At 36.6% G+C, this 17,519-nt stretch overlaps 1 protein-coding gene across 1 annotated transcript in view; it reads right to left on the bottom strand.

Annotated features, from left to right (window-relative positions):
* Nucleotides 1-17,519, bottom strand: part of OFCC1 (orofacial cleft 1 candidate 1) — a gene marked incomplete at its 5' end in the record, with an annotated part of 268,883 nt that overhangs the window by 233,440 nt on the left and 17,924 nt on the right. Inside the window, 2 exons of the mRNA XM_032648945.1 lie at nt 5,325-5,452; nt 15,364-15,558. Of these exons, the coding sequence (XP_032504836.1) occupies nt 5,325-5,452; nt 15,364-15,558 (323 nt within the window). The remainder of the gene's footprint in view (nt 1-5,324; nt 5,453-15,363; nt 15,559-17,519) is intronic.

Raw genomic sequence — 17,519 nt, 5'->3', positions numbered from 1 at the left:
AGTACAGAGAAGAAAATGTAGAGCACTTAAAGTCTACATTGTAGGGAAGACATAAAATATAAAAATCAATATATGCTTTCACCTTAAAACTTAAAAAAAATAAAAAAGCAAATTAACCCCAAAGTAGGCAAATTCAGGTACTCAGGAGTCTGACTCCTTTCATGATGTTTGACGGCTGACTGCTTTCAAGCCCTACCTCCCTGTGCTCCCCTTCTACTCCACTGCACAATTTCCAGAGCATCATCTAGGGAACTTATTCAAAATGTAGGTTCCTAGTCACCCTCTAATCCCAATAAATCAGAGCGCCCACCTTATCATGCACCCCAGTTGGTTTTAATGCTCACAAACATTTAGAAATACTGATGTAAAATATAATTAACCCACAAAGAAGAAAATCTTCACCATATCATGAATTGGGGATTATCTGCTATCTCTTTAATAACTAGTATATGTAAATTAAGGTAGCATCATTAAAATTTTGGGGACTAAAAGAACCTTAAAATGATGAAATCCAGCCCTCTAATTATGCAACTATGAAAACCAAGATCCAGACTGCTTGAGGGTTTTTCCCAAGTAATAGGGAGCTAGTCTGAACTTTGGGGCTCAGAACTCAGACCTCCTACCTCCTAAGGATGGATCTTCACAGATCATTTCTCCTTTTCAAAATATAAAATGTTGATTCTCACCTAGTACAATTAGAATGTTTTATTTGTGATTTTATTCTGCCACAAATAATGGAATTGAAACCAAATAAAAACTGAATAAACTAAAGAACTGAAAAATAAAGGTCTCTCCGTGCAATTACAGGCAGTCAAGCACTGTTGAAATCAACAGTCCATCAGAAGAGCGCTTGTTGGCAGCCTAAAGCGAAGACATCAATTCTTTTCTCTTTTTGAACTTCTAGAAGGGTAACTCTTTGTATTGCTATTCCAAACTGTTACTTAATAGGATACATGCAGGGCTTTAACCTATGGGCTGCCACATTTTTATTTTCATTTTTGGTCTTTCCACCAAAGAAATGTGTGGGAGATGGCTATTAGAGTCATTTGCTCTGCCTGGGGGCTAATTACTCTATTTGGTTCATTTTTGAAAATATTATGTTACATCCAAAGGCAAAAAAATTGATGGAGTCTTGTCTCAGGTTTGCTTATGTAATTTCGCACAGATGAAATCAGTTAATCAGAAATTATGCTGGCTAAAAGAGATCTGTTGGTTTCTAAATCTACAGTGGAAAATTGCTTTTTAAAAAATAATCTAAATGACATGCTATTTAAATATATTTTAGTCAGTTCTCTCAAAGGTGAGACTTGAGTTGTAATGAGCTGAAAGGAAAGCCACGAGGAATGAAAGAAGCCACAGATACAAGAATTGGAAAGAGTATGCCCATGTGACCTCCTACAGCAAAATGCTGCGGCATCTGCCTCAAAGAATGGAATAAAATAAACTCTGAAGAGTCAAGGAAAGGGTACAGGGGCATCTGAGAATTCTGGGTGAAACATGAGAAAAGAATAACAAGCTTTCAGCTTCGATGTCCTCACCTAAAGCATGGGGATCATCACACCTATCTCCCACGGTTATGTGCAAAAAGAAAAAGAGGTAACAAAAGCTCCTGTCCCAATGCCTGGGACTCAATAAATTTAAGTTCATTATATTAAAATTCTATCTACTGTCTATCATCTATCTATCTATCTATTCATCCATGTATGTATCAGTCATATATGACCACATTAATGGGAAATTATTATGGTCACTAGAGTGGGGGAAGCTGAGATTACCATGCTACCGTTGCCTTATGGCTAGAAATAGCTGAGAGTTACATGACTGAGCCTTTGGGTACCATGAAAAAATTGTTTCACTACATCATTTTCTTTATTTTCAGAAACCGGGAATAGAGCAGTTAGACCACTGGTTCTCAATTCTTGATGCATATTTGAGCTTCTTAAAATACCACTCCCCTACCACTACCCAGAAATTCTAACTTAATTAATCCCCGTGTGATTCTAATGTTCTGCCAGAGTGTAGGACTGGTGACTTAAATGGTCTCAACAGAATTCAAAAATAAATTAATGTGTGGTAATTGCATAAAGTATTTTTTGCTTTTAATTATGAACAATGTCAAAATATATAAAAGAGTAGAGAGAATTATATAATGAAACCACTACATACCCATTATCTAGATTTAATAATGATTAAATTTTGCCGTATTTGCTCCATTTATATGTATATATGTACAAAGTCTGAAATTTTTAAAGCAAATTAAAGACATTTGACATTTCACCATTAAATACTGCAGTATCCATCTCTTAAAGGAGAGCATTTTTTTCATAACCATAATGTCATTATGACACATTACAAAATTAGCACTTTTTTAAAAAATAGACTTTATTTTTCAGAGCAGTTTTATTTTCTCAGCAAAATTGAGTAGAAAATACAGAGAGTTCTCATATACCTTTGGCCTCACACACTCACAGCCTCCCCACTATCAACATTCCCCAGCAGAGTGGCATATTTGTCAAAATCGATGAACCTACACTGACACATCATTACCACCCGAAGTACAGAGATTTCCCATATCCCAAAAGTGCAGATGTTCCCCCTCCCCTGCCACACACACTTCCCTTACCATCAACATTTGAACCTACATTGACACAATAATTTTCCAAAGTCCATAGTTCACATTACGGTTCACTCCTGGTGTTGTACATTTTATGGGTTTAGACAAATGTATAATGACATATATCTACCATTACAGTATTAAACAGATTAGTTTAACTGCTCTAAAAATTCTCTGTACTTTGCCTATTCATCCCTCCCTCCCATCTAACCACAGATCTTTTTACTATCTCCCTATTTTGCCTTGTCCAGAATGTCATATAGTTGGAATTGCTATGAAGCTTTTCAATTGGCTTCTTTCCCTTAGGAATATTCATTTAAGGTTCCTCCATGTCTTTTCATGACTTAGCAGCTCATTTTTTAGTGCTAAATAATATTCCATTGTTTGGATGAACCACAGGTTATTTATCCATTCACCAACTGAACGACATCTTGATTGCTTCCAAGTTTGGCAATTATAAATAAAGTTGCTATAAACATCCCATGTGTAGATTTTTGTGTAAACATAAGTTTTTAACTCATTGGGTAAATATTGAGGACAGTGATTGCAGGATCATACGGTAAGAGTATTTGAGTTTTGTAAGAAACTGCCAATCTGTTTTCCAAAATGGCTGTACCATTTTGCACTCCCCACGGCAAAGAATGGCATTTGATGTCATCAGTGCTTTTTGATTTTGGCCAATCTAATAGGTATGTAGTGATATCTCACTGTTGTTTTAATTTGTATTTCCCTAGTGACACATAACATAGAGCTTCTTTAAAAATGCCTATCATGTTGTTTATTTTCTTATTATTGAGTTTTAAGAGTTCTTTATATATTATGACACAGTTCTTTATCAGATATGTCTTTTACAAATATTTTCTCCTGGTGTGTTGCTTGTCTCTTCACTCTCTTGACACTGTCTTTCACAGAGCAGAAGGCTTTAGTTTTATTGAAGTCTAGCTTATCAGTTATTTCTTTCCTGGGTTGTGTCTTTGGTGTTGTATCTAAATAGTTACTGCCATAGCTAGATTTCCTCCTGTGTTATCTTCTAGGAGTTTTACAGTTTTACATTTTACATTTAGGCTATAATCCATTTTGAGTTAACTTTTGTGAGAGATGTAAGGTTTGTGTCTAGGTTTTATGTTTTTGTTTTTGTTTTATTGGCATGTGGATGTCCAGTTGTTCCAGCACAATTTGTTGAAAAGACTATTTTTTCTCCATTGAATTTCCTTTGCTCTTTTGTCAAAACTCAGTTGACTATATTTATGTCAGTCTATTTCTGGTCTCTCTATTACGTTCCATTCATCTAGTTGTCTATTTTTTCACCAATATCACACTGCCTTGATTACTGTAGCACACTAATTTTTAATATCATTTAATACCGTGTCCATATTCACATTTCCTTGTTTATCCCAAAAAACATCCTAGAGAAAAAATTTGTGTTGTTTTTTTTTTTGAGGTAATTTATTAGTGAACAAACTTAAGACCCTAAAAAATCAAAACTAACAATAAAAAAAATGACAATAAATGAAAATATCCCATTATCTATGACCAGGACCCAAAGATAGATTGAATGAATTCACTCTGCCGTAAGAAAACAAAAAGATCTCGGGACTTCCCTGGTGGCACAGGGGTTAAGAATCCACCTGCCAATGCAGGGGACACAGGTTCAATCCCTGGTCGGGAAGATCCCACATGCCGCGGAGCAACTAAGCCCGTACACCACAACTACTGAGTCTGCGCTCTAGAGCCCGAGAGCCACAACTACTGAGCCCATGTGCCACAATTGCTGAAGCCTGTGCGCCTAGAGCCCGTGCTCCGCAACAAGAGAAGCCACCGGAATGAGAAGCCAGCGCACCACAACAAAGAGTAGCCCCCGCTCACCACAAACTACAGAAAGCCTGCGTGCAGCAACGAGACCCAACACAGCCAAAAATAAATAAAATTATTTTTTTAAAAAAAGAGCTACCTCTTTGCTAAAAAAAAAAAAAATTCTCAATTAAATAATTTTACCACTCCTGCGATAATTTTTAAAAAGCAATTCAATCTGAGTGAAGGGTAATCAGGGACTCTTATACTACTTTACAACCTCCTATCAATTAAATCTTAAATGCTGCCTCATATTTTATAGGTGTTGTCTTATCTCATTTACAATTAGTATATTACAAATGTATATGGAGAATAGGAATTCATGGTCTTAGCAAGATACTTTTTTTTAAGTCATAACATCTCAAAAGTTTCTATGAGAATTAAATGTTATTATATATAAAGTACTTAGAACAATGCCTAGCACATGTTAAGTGCTGTAGAAATATTATCTATAATTGTAAGATAGGAAAAGATCTTAAGTTTAATGTGACTAAAAACCTCCTAGAGGGTTTGTGTTTAGATATTCTAGGACTCCTTTCCCAGAGATTATGAGACAGTAAGTCTGTGTTGGTACCCAGGAATGTGCATTCTAATAAGCATCTCAGGTATACTGAGAGAGGTTGACGGACCACATTTAAACAACCGGTGACGTTGGATTTTAACTGAAAAACACCAGAGAGACTTGGTATGTCATAAAAACGAAACAGATAGTATGAGAAAAGTAAATGTCCAGCCAAATAACAAGGAAATCAGTTGGCGATCTTGAAGGTCTACTAAGTATACAGTGACCCTTGAACACCACGGGTTTGAACTGCTCAGGTTCACTTATATGAGGATTTTTTTTCAATAAATACAGTACTACACCATCAGAGGTGGGTTGAATCCTAGGATGTGGAACTGGGGATTCAGAGAGCTGACTCCTGATTCCATGAATTTTCCACTCTTCAGGGGTCCCATAACCCCCGTGCGATTCAAGGGTCAACTGTACTAGGAAACAGGGAATAGGAACAAAGACATAAAATACAAAATTCTCTGTGTGTGTGCAAACAAGGTAATCCCTTCCCTTACAGACTCTGCCACTCCACAGGGGTCCCACGGCACAACCCTTTGAAAATTTAAGTAATCATAACAGAGTAAAGGGGTAATGAGAAAATAATCACGTAAAAAAATAAATATTTTTTCTTCCAAGAAACCATACAATGAGTTGTTTTTATGAGACAAGTTTTGAGGAAAATGTGATTTGCCATCTTCTGAGGGTCGTTTCTAATTGGAACTGAGCAGTTGGCTTTGGAAAAAAAAAATAATATTGCAGGGTTTATGCCTTTAACCTTCATTCATATGGAAATTGCAATGAAGTAGAGTACAATATATTTCTGTAGAATAGTTTTTCCAAATCAATTGATGATAGATTGATATTTGACTAAATATAAGTGTTGACATACATAGATATATATAAACATAGATATATATAAAGTTATTTTCATTTTTTTCTATTAGTAATTAAACTGTTTCATAAGAAACATATACTATTTCTTCACATAGAAGAAATGCAAGCCAGAGAGGTCTCAAGGAAATAGCCCAATATTAAGTGATCTAAATAGGAAGCTGTGGAGAGGTCTCCATTACTAAATGGAAGAAATCACTCAAAATGAAAACTAAATAAAAAGTGTGTCTTTTAAAGCAATGTTGTTTCCAAGCATTGCATAAACTTTCAGCGATTTCACAGAAGCTACTGGTTTTTTTGAGCACTGTTTGTCTTTACTCTAATTAGATCTGGTCTATAGATCTTACCCCTGTCATCAAATCATTGAATGACCTTGGGATAGTTTCTTGCAAATGCCTCAGTTTCTCTGTTTACAAAAAGAGGGTAATAATCCTTGACGTCTTTACACTTCACTGATGTATTTCACAGATTAATGAGTCATGAAAGCTTTGAGGTACTCTGATCAAAGGCACCGTATAAATACAAAGAATTGTTATTATTTACCAGTACCTCCTTTTTATTGTACCACTAATGAGCATTGTGGTCAGGAAACTTATTAGAGAAAAAAGATATAGGAGGTGAACGTTAAGAAGGCTATTTCTCTCCATATTCAGATATAATTTTTGTTACTGTTTATTGGTGTTACGCAGACATATTGAAAATGAGGTTTCCTGCAGTCTAACAGTTCCTGTTGGAGAGGTCTTTGTAAATATAAACAACATCCTGGATTTAGAAGCTTGAGCATCCTGGCATTTTCCTTGGATTTGTGCAAATTCTACATAGAACTCACATTTCAACGAACTTGATAGATAAGACACAGCATCAAAACATTTTCACTAAGATATTTTCTCATACACCTCCTTTTTTTCATTTTAATGATTCTTAAGCAATTTCACTAAGTCAATCTCTCGCTCTCTCCAGCTCTCTCTCTCTCTCTCTCTCTCTGTCACACACACACACACACACACACACACACACACACACACACACAAATTTCACCTCACTTTTCTTTGAAAATGAGGTAGTCTAAATTTTCACTTAGAGAAACCTAGAGTCAAATCATTGCTTTTGCTAGAAAATTTCAATTACATGAATATAAATTTATTTTCTGTTCCTTTTCAAACTATCTTCCGTTGTACCGTTCTAGATTCCAACAGATTAAACAGTACAAATGAGCCATCTAAATAGCAAAAATGGTACCTATTCAGTACATGTTTTGAAAGATTTTGTCCTTTCCAAATTGATAGATGGCACAGAATTATTATGGTACAAATCAAATTTCCAATGATTGAAGAAAAGTCTCTAAATATTAGCAATAAGATAAGCAATTTTATTTTACTTTGTTCTCCCTAAAAGTACATGTCAACATCTTCTTCCAGGAATATATTTAGACCACTTTGGGTCTCTGATAGGCAAGAAGGACTACACCTTCTCAAAGCCTTGGCAGTCCACCCATCTCTGAGCAGTGTTCATTCTAAGCCCAGGGCTTCTTTCCCATCCAAAGCTCTATCCTAAAATAAACGAAGCACTCAGCCACTAGAAGCACTTCAGCTGAAACATTTGTGAAACAAGTCCATCCTTCCATACTCAGGGTAAATGAATTTTTCATGAGCTAAGATCTATGTAGAAAAGTTTTCATGAAAATCTAGTATTTTTTAAAGGAGAGTTCTATGGACTGAATTGTGTTCTCTCAAAATACATATGTTTAAGCCTTATTTCCCAGTGTGATTGTAATCAGACAAAGGGGCCTTTGAGAGATCATTATATTTAGATGAGGTCATGAGGGTAGGGACACCATGAAGGGATTAGTGCCCTCTTAAGGAAGGACACTGGAGAGATTATTTCCTTTCTGTCTTTCCCTACCATGTGAGGATACAGGGAGAAGGCAGGCACCAATAAGCCAGGAAGAGGGCTCGCCCCAGAAACCAACCATGCTGGCACCCTGATCTCAAACTTCCAGCCTCCAGAACTGTGAAAAACCAAACATCTGTTGTTTAAGCCCCTCAGTGTATGGTATTTTGTTATGCAGCTGGAGTTGAAGAATACAAAGAGTGGCAACATTCGGTCATGACTATACTGTGATTCACTTGTTTAGTCTTAGATGACAAGTCTAAATGGATTCTTGACTTCATAAAAATATAATTCAGGAAGTGAAAGGTTCAGATATTTTTGCAATTATTCATTTATCCAATATGTTATGTATCAAATGCCCATTCAATAAATATCTAGTTAGCAAATACTGAACTCCACGCTGGGTGTTGAGTAGAAAGACACACAAACAAACAGAATGAAATTCCTAACTTCCAGAAAGGAAGAGCATGATAAAGAGATACACCATTTACTCAGAAAATACTAGAAAAGTTGTGAGAAGAGACACATGAACGATTGGGCTTCCTCAAGGAAATGACAGTAAGATGTGACCAACTAGGGACTGTGGACAAGAATTTTTTTTAAATGTGGCACATATTTGGGGAATGACAGTCCTTTTCATAAAGTGGGAGAAGGTATGTAAGGTATGAATTCACTGGTAGGTAGGGTGAAGATATTAGTCAAATTTTTTAAATGTTCTGTATTTTCAAAAATAAATGAATGATTATTATGTAATTCATTCTTTCTTGGATGTTGTTTTGCCAGCACAACTACAAGGAATGCCATTGAGTCTTTAAGCTATTGTAAATATGCCTCAACTTTGTTTTTCTTGGTTTAACCAAATACAATATGAAATAATGTTATAAAATGTGTTGGTCTACATTCTCTACAGAATAATTTAAAGAATGTCAAAAGCACTTAATTGGCCTGGAATTTCACTCCCTCCGAAATGTAATGTGCCAGGTGAATGATATAAAATTTGAACACTGTGAACTGCCACCAACAGTATAGTGTGATGGTTAAGACTGTTTAAGTTTGAATCCTGGCTCAGCAACTTATTAGCTGTAGAACGTTTCCCAAGTTACTCAGCCTCTCTGTGTCTCTGGTTGCTCTTCTATAAAATGGAGACAATAACACTACCTTCTTAAGGCAATTGTGAGGTTAAATTATGCAAAGTTCTTAGAATAGTATCAGTAGGTATGCAGTGAATGTTAGCTATTATATTATTAAAGAGCCTTTTTTTTCTGATTCGGATGCCTTTTATTTTTCTTATCTAATTGCTCTACTAGAACTTCCAGTACCATGTTGAATAGAAGTGGTTAGAGTGGGCATCTTTGTCTCATTCTTGATCTTAGAGGAAAAGCTTTCAGCTTTTTACCATTGAGTATGATGTTCGCTGTGGGCTTGTCACAGATGGCTTTATTATATTGAGGTGCATTCCTTCTATAACTAATTTGTTGGGAATTTTATGATAAGTGAAATAAAACAGATATAAAAAGACAAATACTGTATTGTATCACTTATGTGTGGAATCTTAAAAAAAAAAAAAAGTAGAACTCATAGAAACAGTAGAATGATGGTTGCCAGGAGTAGAAGGTAAGAGAAATTGGGAGATTCTAATCAAAGTTACAAACTTTCAGTTATAAGTTGAATAAGTTCTGAAGATCTAATGTACAGCATGGTAACTACAATTATTAATACTGTGTTTTACAAATATTTATATATTTGCTAAGAGAGTAGATCTTAAGGATTCTTACAAAAACAAAAACACAGATGTTTACCAAATCATGTTTTACACTCTAAATATATTAGTTTTATTTGTCAATTATACCTCAATAAATCTGGGAAAAATAAACAGCCTTTTCCCCTACTCTACAACACAAATATCTTAACAGTAATTTAGATGATATGCATGGAAATACCAAATCATAACACTCCACACAATGACATTAGAACTGTAGTAGAGAAAATTCATATCAAGGAGTATTTATATGTCAGTTTGCCCAGCCAGTTATCTGTAGCATTTATTCATTCATTCATTCATCAAAAAGCATTTAATGGGGGTAAAATTTGTTTCCTGCCAGGTCCTGTGTTTTGTGTTGAAAATAAAAAAGATATGGCCCTTCTGTAGTGGGCTCATGGAATAAAGCAGAAGTATCTTATTTATTTAAGTACTAATGTAAGTGTTTAATATTAAATATGGGAGTTCCTTTCTCTTGAAAACCATGTAGTATTCTCACTTCTTATTCAACACAGATTTTCATTTGCTGGTGTAAAATTGATGGCTGAGTTTCTGAAGGAAGTTGGGTTATACAAGAACATATCTATAAGGGAATGGGAATAATTGGTCAAAGAGGGTGGAATTATTAAATCACCTGTCAATCTGATGTGGCTGTTTTGTTTCAAAACTATACACAATAAAATCATGTTCAGTGTGGCATTCTCAATATGGTAAAATTTTTAACAGTTACTATATAAAAAGTAACATGCTTTGCTTTAAAACAACCAAACAAGAAATGCTTTCATCAATATCTTTGTTTCAGAAATGTTCAGTTGTTTTACTATAGGTAAGAAGATCTCTGGCCAGAATGAACAATAAACGATTGTGACTGGATTAGGTTTTCAGAGCAAAGATAACATTACTAAAATGTGTTTATTCATTCTAGATGGTAACCTGTCTCTCCTTAAATGTCAGTCAGCCTTGGCAAGAACGCCTCCATCTGCACCATTTCATTTCCTGAACATTCTGGGATGTTCAGAATGTATATCAAGCAACCAAGGAGGACTTAAAAGGTAAATAAATAAAATGGAGGCAAAATAATGAGAAATTTGAGTGCCATAAATTACATAGTAAATTTTTTTTGTATAGGCTTAACCAACTGTTAAAACTGAAAAGGACTCCATGAGCCTTTTAGTTTGTAAAATTATATTTCTACTCTTTAGAACCACTTTTCACATTTATAATAATATGGCATTTTTCCCGCTTACGTTAGAAAAGGCATTGAATGTTACAGACACTCACAAACTATAAAAATGACAATGTCATTGTCATTTCCTTTGAAGTAACATGTGGAAAATCACTATTGCTTTTTTTTTCACTATGAAGTAGCTTGTTCTCTTCTCTTCCACCTTATAATATTCGTTATATATTAACTTATATGTAATGTAGTATTTAAGCAATGATAGATGAGCTACTATGTTGGTTAAGTAAAAAAATAGAAGTTTAGCTCGTGTAAATGTCTCCAGTGATTTTTAAAAGTCCATTTTCCCTCCAAAAAGTTTCCTATACTAACCACAGAGCAGAATATATGTTTCTGGCTTACAGAAAAAAATACACTGGCTAATGTGTTAAAGTAGCATATGAAATGCATCTTTTATGTACAGAGATTTTATTATAGATTTTACATTTTTACATTGTCTCTCATACTCAAGAATCAGACTTCAGACTTGAGTGTCAGTCACACATACAGTCATATTTGATTCATGCCCATTGCCAAATGCCAGGCAGTTTTAAAGAATTTAGAAAGGTAGCGTTAGCTGCCAATACACACTGGCAAGCTTTTCAGAATGCTTCCCTGGAAGACGCTTAATTCAGGCTAACATGCCTAATCCACCACTACTCTAAATGCTTTACTTTATTGTTACAATCAAGATGAAAACGTAAAATAATTTTCCCTGACTACCATCGGGGTCATTTTAAAATGAGTCATTTTAAAAAGTCCTTAAAGCATGGTTTCTTAACTGAATAAGCTAAATGTACGGAATGTTTATATTTAAAATTCAGAGGAAAACCTAGTTACATGTAACTGATTAGGGACAGGTACATCACATACAATACGTAATAAGAAATGTCCAGGAAAACACTGCCTCCTGATGCTAAAAAGGAAAATTTAATTATTTTATTTCTAATTCAATGTTTATTTGAGACAATGTATTACTGTTTCCTTGGATTTCCTCTGTGATTAAATCTGTTATAACTATGCACTTAATTGATTCGTTTTATTCCTGACTGGATAATTTCTCAGAGCTGAGTCATTTCATAATGTCTTTTCCACAGCTTTCCAATATCAATGGGATATAAAAAGTCAGCCCAAATATTTCTAAAGTAGCTTTATATACTTAAGCCACTAAATTGCCCTATGGTAACAATAAAAATAATATTTTATCATTTGCATGACCCTGGAAATGTGATCTTCTAATTGACCCCAAGAGTGTGTGTCCCCTGCAGTCCAACACTGCTCTTTGGTGCTATCCCTCATAATCTCATCATGCCCTGAGGTGCCCTGCTGTCTCAATTGCCTTGTACTAGAAACATCACCTGTAGCATCCTTCTGACACAGTTGCAGGACCAGCCTACCTCATGTGGACTGATTAGTGTGGAATAACAAGCGGTCCCGTTAATCACCAGATTTCACAGGCTCCCACCTTCATCATGAGACCTCAGCCAAATGCAAAGTTCTCCTCCAAGTACTTCTGGAAGTCCTCAGCGAGTAACTTACCTAAGCTCACCTAAGAGAGCTTAACCAGGGTGACTTACCTAGGATGACGCTCCCTATTGTTTCAGGTGTGATTGTGGCATTACTGACATCAGTGTCACATCCCGCTAACTAAAGGTAGACTCCATGAGTGATTTTCTCATCAGTTTCACATCAGAATCATGGGAGGGAAGTGATGCTGGTCCAGCTGGGCTCTGTGACACACCCGCCAACACCTACACACACACACACACACACACACACACACACACAAGCACACACAATGCTTTTGCAAAGTGAGAAGGCAAATTCTTCATCTCTCCGTGTCTTGTTCTGTTTGGAGAGGAAAAAAGTGGTCCCACAGTAGGTGTTCTTGGGGCCCCAAGGTGTCACAGAGTTTACTAAGAGAGTTCTCTCACTCTGCACAATTTTTTTCTTGTTTCTTTTTTTTGTCCCCTCCAAGATGCATATGGAGTGTCAGGATCTCTATGTCTGATGGGATTTCATGTAGTAATCCCTTTAACAGACCAGTCCACATGGTAACCTCTTCGTAAATTCCTTTAATATCTTTTTGTGATCTAGATTCTTTTGTATTCACCACCACAACAAGGCCCTATAATGTTGGGGCAAGAAGCAACCAACCCAGTCCTCATATAAATTAACAGGTATAGATAAATAGTTTAAGAGAAGGGATTCACCCAGCAGCACTCACCACAGCTGGGATCAGCCCCCATCTCCATTTAAAAGCTTTGACTTTTTCTAAGTGTCAGTTCACCATTACAATAGCAATAAAAAGTAAGAATAGGTAACAGTCTCAACAAGTACATAAAATGACTCATAAGAAAAGGAAAACATTTACTACCAGGCACTTGGACACATCTCATTAATCTCCACCACAACCAGAAGAGGCTCAAATTTTTCAGCCCTATTTTACACAGAGGTTCAAGTTCACATAAATATCCAAACCAAGGAGAAGCCACGAGCTCTAATACCAGATCTGAAGCTTTTTCCCACATAGAATGCTGACTTGGGTGTTCAGAGAACTTCCTGACACGGTGAGGCTGAGAACATGATGAGCATTGGCCTGAGAAGGGGCCACAGAATACTTTCTCTCTCTAGTGCCCCGCCGTTTAATGAGCACCTATTTTGTGCTGGATTCTTGACCGCTAGCTCATCTCATCCTGCTAACAATGCCCTGAAGCAGATCTCACTTCCACCCATTTACAGATGCAGAAACCGAGCTCAAGGGGCACAGCAGGTGAGCTCTCCACTCCTCAGCTTACCTTTTACAGGATGAGGATATAAAATCCACAAGCTACATATCCTAAAGGAATCCATGTGCTGTTCTGTAAAGCATGATGGTAAATTGAAATACATACAATGGCACCACGTGGTACAAAAAATATATTAAATAAATAAATAAATGGAAATGTGGAACTGTTAATGGAGCAGAGCATACATCTGAAAATAATTGTTTAAAAAGCGTTATATGCAAAGACAGAGCCATGCATTTGTTTTCACCTCAGTGTCTTTTGAGAGCCCTGTCTTGATAAAGATACAAAACATTGTTAAAATAGCCATGAGGTGGTGTAATCTTGCTCCTGGGATCCTCCACCCTTGGAGCAGCATTTGTTGCTTACTTCTGCAGTAACAAATTATCACAAGCTCTGTGACTTCAAACAACAGAAATTTATGGTTTCACAGTTCTGCCGTGAGAGGTCTGCTGTCCCGGTTGGTTCCTTTGTGAGGCTCTAGGGAACGATCCACTCTGTGCCTCTCTTCTATCTTCTGTGACTGTGGCAGTCCTTGGTGTTCCTTTTCCTACAGATGCATCACTCCATCTCTGCCTCTGTCTTCACATGGCTTCTGCACTATGTGTGTCTGTGACTCAGATACTCAAATCTCTCTCTCCTTTCTCTACTAAGGACACTGGTCATTGGATTTAGGGTCCAATCATCTAAGGTCAGGATGATTTCATCTAGAGATCTTTAGTTAAATTACATCTGCAGAGACTCTACTTGCAAATAAGTTCATAGTCACAGCTACCAGGGATTAGGCAGTTTGGGAGGACACAATTCAACCCACTACAGGAGTAGTGCCTATGTTAGGAAAGACTGTACTTGTTAATTAGGGTCATTTACTTAAGAAAGCTCAAAATAGATTTAACCTTAATGTGTCCAAGATATTCAGATATAAGAGGCACAAATGAAACAAATAAACTCTGTTATGGAACTTTCACACTCCAAATTAGAGAATACCCCCCCAAAACAAAACAACTTCCCCACAATTCTGAAGTGGAAAATATTTCCACTTGTGACCTGATATTATAAAAGACATCACTGAGAACAGTCTTCCTCACTTGATAATATACTTTTTTCCTTTTTATCCTAAATCAGCTTACCTTTCACAAAAAACTACACACACACACACACACACACACACACACACACACACACACACACAGACCTAGACTTGTGGGATTCTTGTATTTTTATTTAAGATGGATAAGGTGACTACATAGAAAAAATATTTTTCCCCTCTTTGGTAAACCAGAGCATATGATATTACGTTCCACATAAATAGAAACTATAGGTACAGGAAACAAAAAGGATCTCTCTGAAGCCAACACAATCCACAGGCTAAAGATTCCCTTGTTGGAACTAGTTACAACACTGCACAAACCAAGTCCCTTAATGGTGACTTCATAAATATGAGATTATTCACATATTTATATGGTGTTTATGCAAATGGGTCCAAGTCATTTCTTAATTTTATCCAAGTAAGTTCACGCTGGTTTCAGGTTTTACTATAGATACTTCATCATATGCTAGAAATTATCACTCTAACATGAAATTTTAAAAGGTGAAGTCAAACTAAGTGGTGCAAGGGCTAGGACTGATATTGGTAAGACAGTATAAGCTGTGCATGGTAAAATGTATATGAAAAACAAGCAGAAAGTCTCAGAAAGTCGTGGATCAAGCCAGGAAGGGGTGTGCTGCTAAGTAAAATCAGGAGACGATGTGCAGGACCGACATTTCAACTTGTTATTTTAAAAAGCGAGATTATTTTACATTTCTTGATATAGATTTTAGTGCTGACCTGTTCCAGTGAAGAACTTCCAGGCAGAATTATGTCTTTCTGGGCGTATCTTTCAGTCTCCTCGCTGTAAGAAGAGGTGGCTTCACCGTCCTCTTTGTAGAGTCCAAGGATCTTACCAGAACTCACCAGCTCTTCAGAACCCAAAGTCTCCTCCACGATGCTCTCATCTGTTTACCCCAAGAAGATCACATGAATTCCACTCGCTCTTTGTCACTTTAACATAACGTGTGTCACTAAACACACAGTAATTTAACCACCTTTTTTCTTACATGGGATCAAGTTTCATTTTTTCATCATCAACAATTTAGCGAACTATTTATGCTTGATGTGCTGGGAAATCAGTAAAGCCCAGGTTTTAAGATTAAAAACTAACTACCTGCCAACAAACTTTGTCCATCCTGCCATATTCCCAAAGTGAGCAACGTACAGCTGTGCTTTAATGTCTTTTTCCCTCTTACCAAATACATCTTGAAGTGTAGATACTGTGCTTTTCCGTGCACTGGTATTACATGCTGTTTACTTCAACATCTTACCATGTACTTGCTGTTTTGCTGAAACCAGCTTGGGAGATGAATGGTTTTAGGAGAAGCCAGAGCTCTTGGGTTCATTTCCCGAGTTAGGATCCCCGAGAACAGTTTCTGAACTCTGTACACACAGAGGGACTTTATTTGGCCTGCCTTGTTTATTTGCATAGAAATGCCAGCACTTATATAAATGGTAGTGTATTTCACTTCTCTCTCTAGCATCTGAAATCAGTATCATCTACAAAATGTATCTACTCATCTAGCTAGATGCATGCTGTAAATATAAAGCAATCCTCTCTCTTCCAGTCTCTAAAAAAATACTGGCAGGTAAAATATGGAATTTTCCATGCCTTCAATGTTAGGATTTTAACAAGAACCTTGACATTTTTAACCAACGGAAGAGAGCCTCTTTTTTGGAGGGAAATGCAGGGTGCAGTATACAGAGAACTGCTGGTCTTCCTTCTTTGCTCACTGTACACTGCATCGCCTTGTATACGTCTTTAAACTTTCTAAGTCTCGGTTATATCCTCCTCTATGAAATACATGGTGAATTTCCTGACTATTCTATAAATGCCATAAAACTCTTGTGAGCTCATAAATGATACTGGAAGACCTATTAGATGCTACCTGTAAATGCTACCTGTGCAAACTGGTGGTTTCAAGGGCTCCAAGCTGCAACGAGTTGTCATATGGAAGGGACACGTTAGGTATACAGGTGCCTTATTCAATGTCTAGCACACACAAAAAAGGTATTCAATGTATATTTGCTGACTCAAATATTACACTAAAAATACAGAGGCCTGACTGATTTAAAATAACCATTTGTGATGCTTGATTTTATATATCAGCTTGGCTAGCAGTGGTGTCCAGTTATTTGGTTAAAAACCATCTAGATGTTGCCATGAAGGTAATATTGTGATTATCATTTAAATCAGTAGACTTCGAGAAAAGCAGATTACTCTCCATAATGTGGGTGGGCCTCATGCAATCAGCTGAAAGCCTTAAGAGCAAAGACTGTTTCCCCAAACAGAAGGAATTTGGTCTCAAGACTGCAACAGAGAAAATCCAGTCTGAGTTCTTGGCCTACTGGCTTGCCCTGTGAACTTCAGTCTCAAGAGTGCAACATTAACGCTTACCTGAGTTTCCATCCTGTTGCCCTGCAAAATTCAGCTCCTTCCTGAACTTCGTATCACTCTTCCCTGAATCAGCCTGCCAGTCTGCCCTAAGGACTTCAGAGTTGCCAGGTCCCACAAAGATGAGAACCAAATTTTAAAATAGATCTCTCTCTCTTTCTGTTGGTTTTATTGGATTCTGCTTCTCTGGAGAATCCTGCCTAATACATCATCTGAATTAGGATCCCTCAGAATGAGGGCTCAGGCTGGCCTGAGAAACAAATTTGCTTCATTCATAAAGACAAAAAGAAATAAAAAATTGGCTACACAAACTAATAGCAAAGAACTAAAAGGGTGGTGAATCTAGGTGGAAATAAAATTTTTAGGGGGTACTATTCTGTAAATGGGGATCAAAAATGAGACCTAACCTTTAGGGCTGCTATGATGTTTAAATAAGTTACTATTTACCTTATTTAGAACAGTGCTTAGGAC

This window comes from Phocoena sinus, chromosome 11 (genome assembly GCF_008692025.1).
Source record: "Phocoena sinus isolate mPhoSin1 chromosome 11, mPhoSin1.pri, whole genome shotgun sequence".
Classification (NCBI taxonomy): domain Eukaryota; kingdom Metazoa; phylum Chordata; class Mammalia; order Artiodactyla; family Phocoenidae; genus Phocoena; species Phocoena sinus.
Note: the sequence above shows the minus strand (reverse complement) of the source record. Positions and strands in the feature narration are given on the sequence as shown.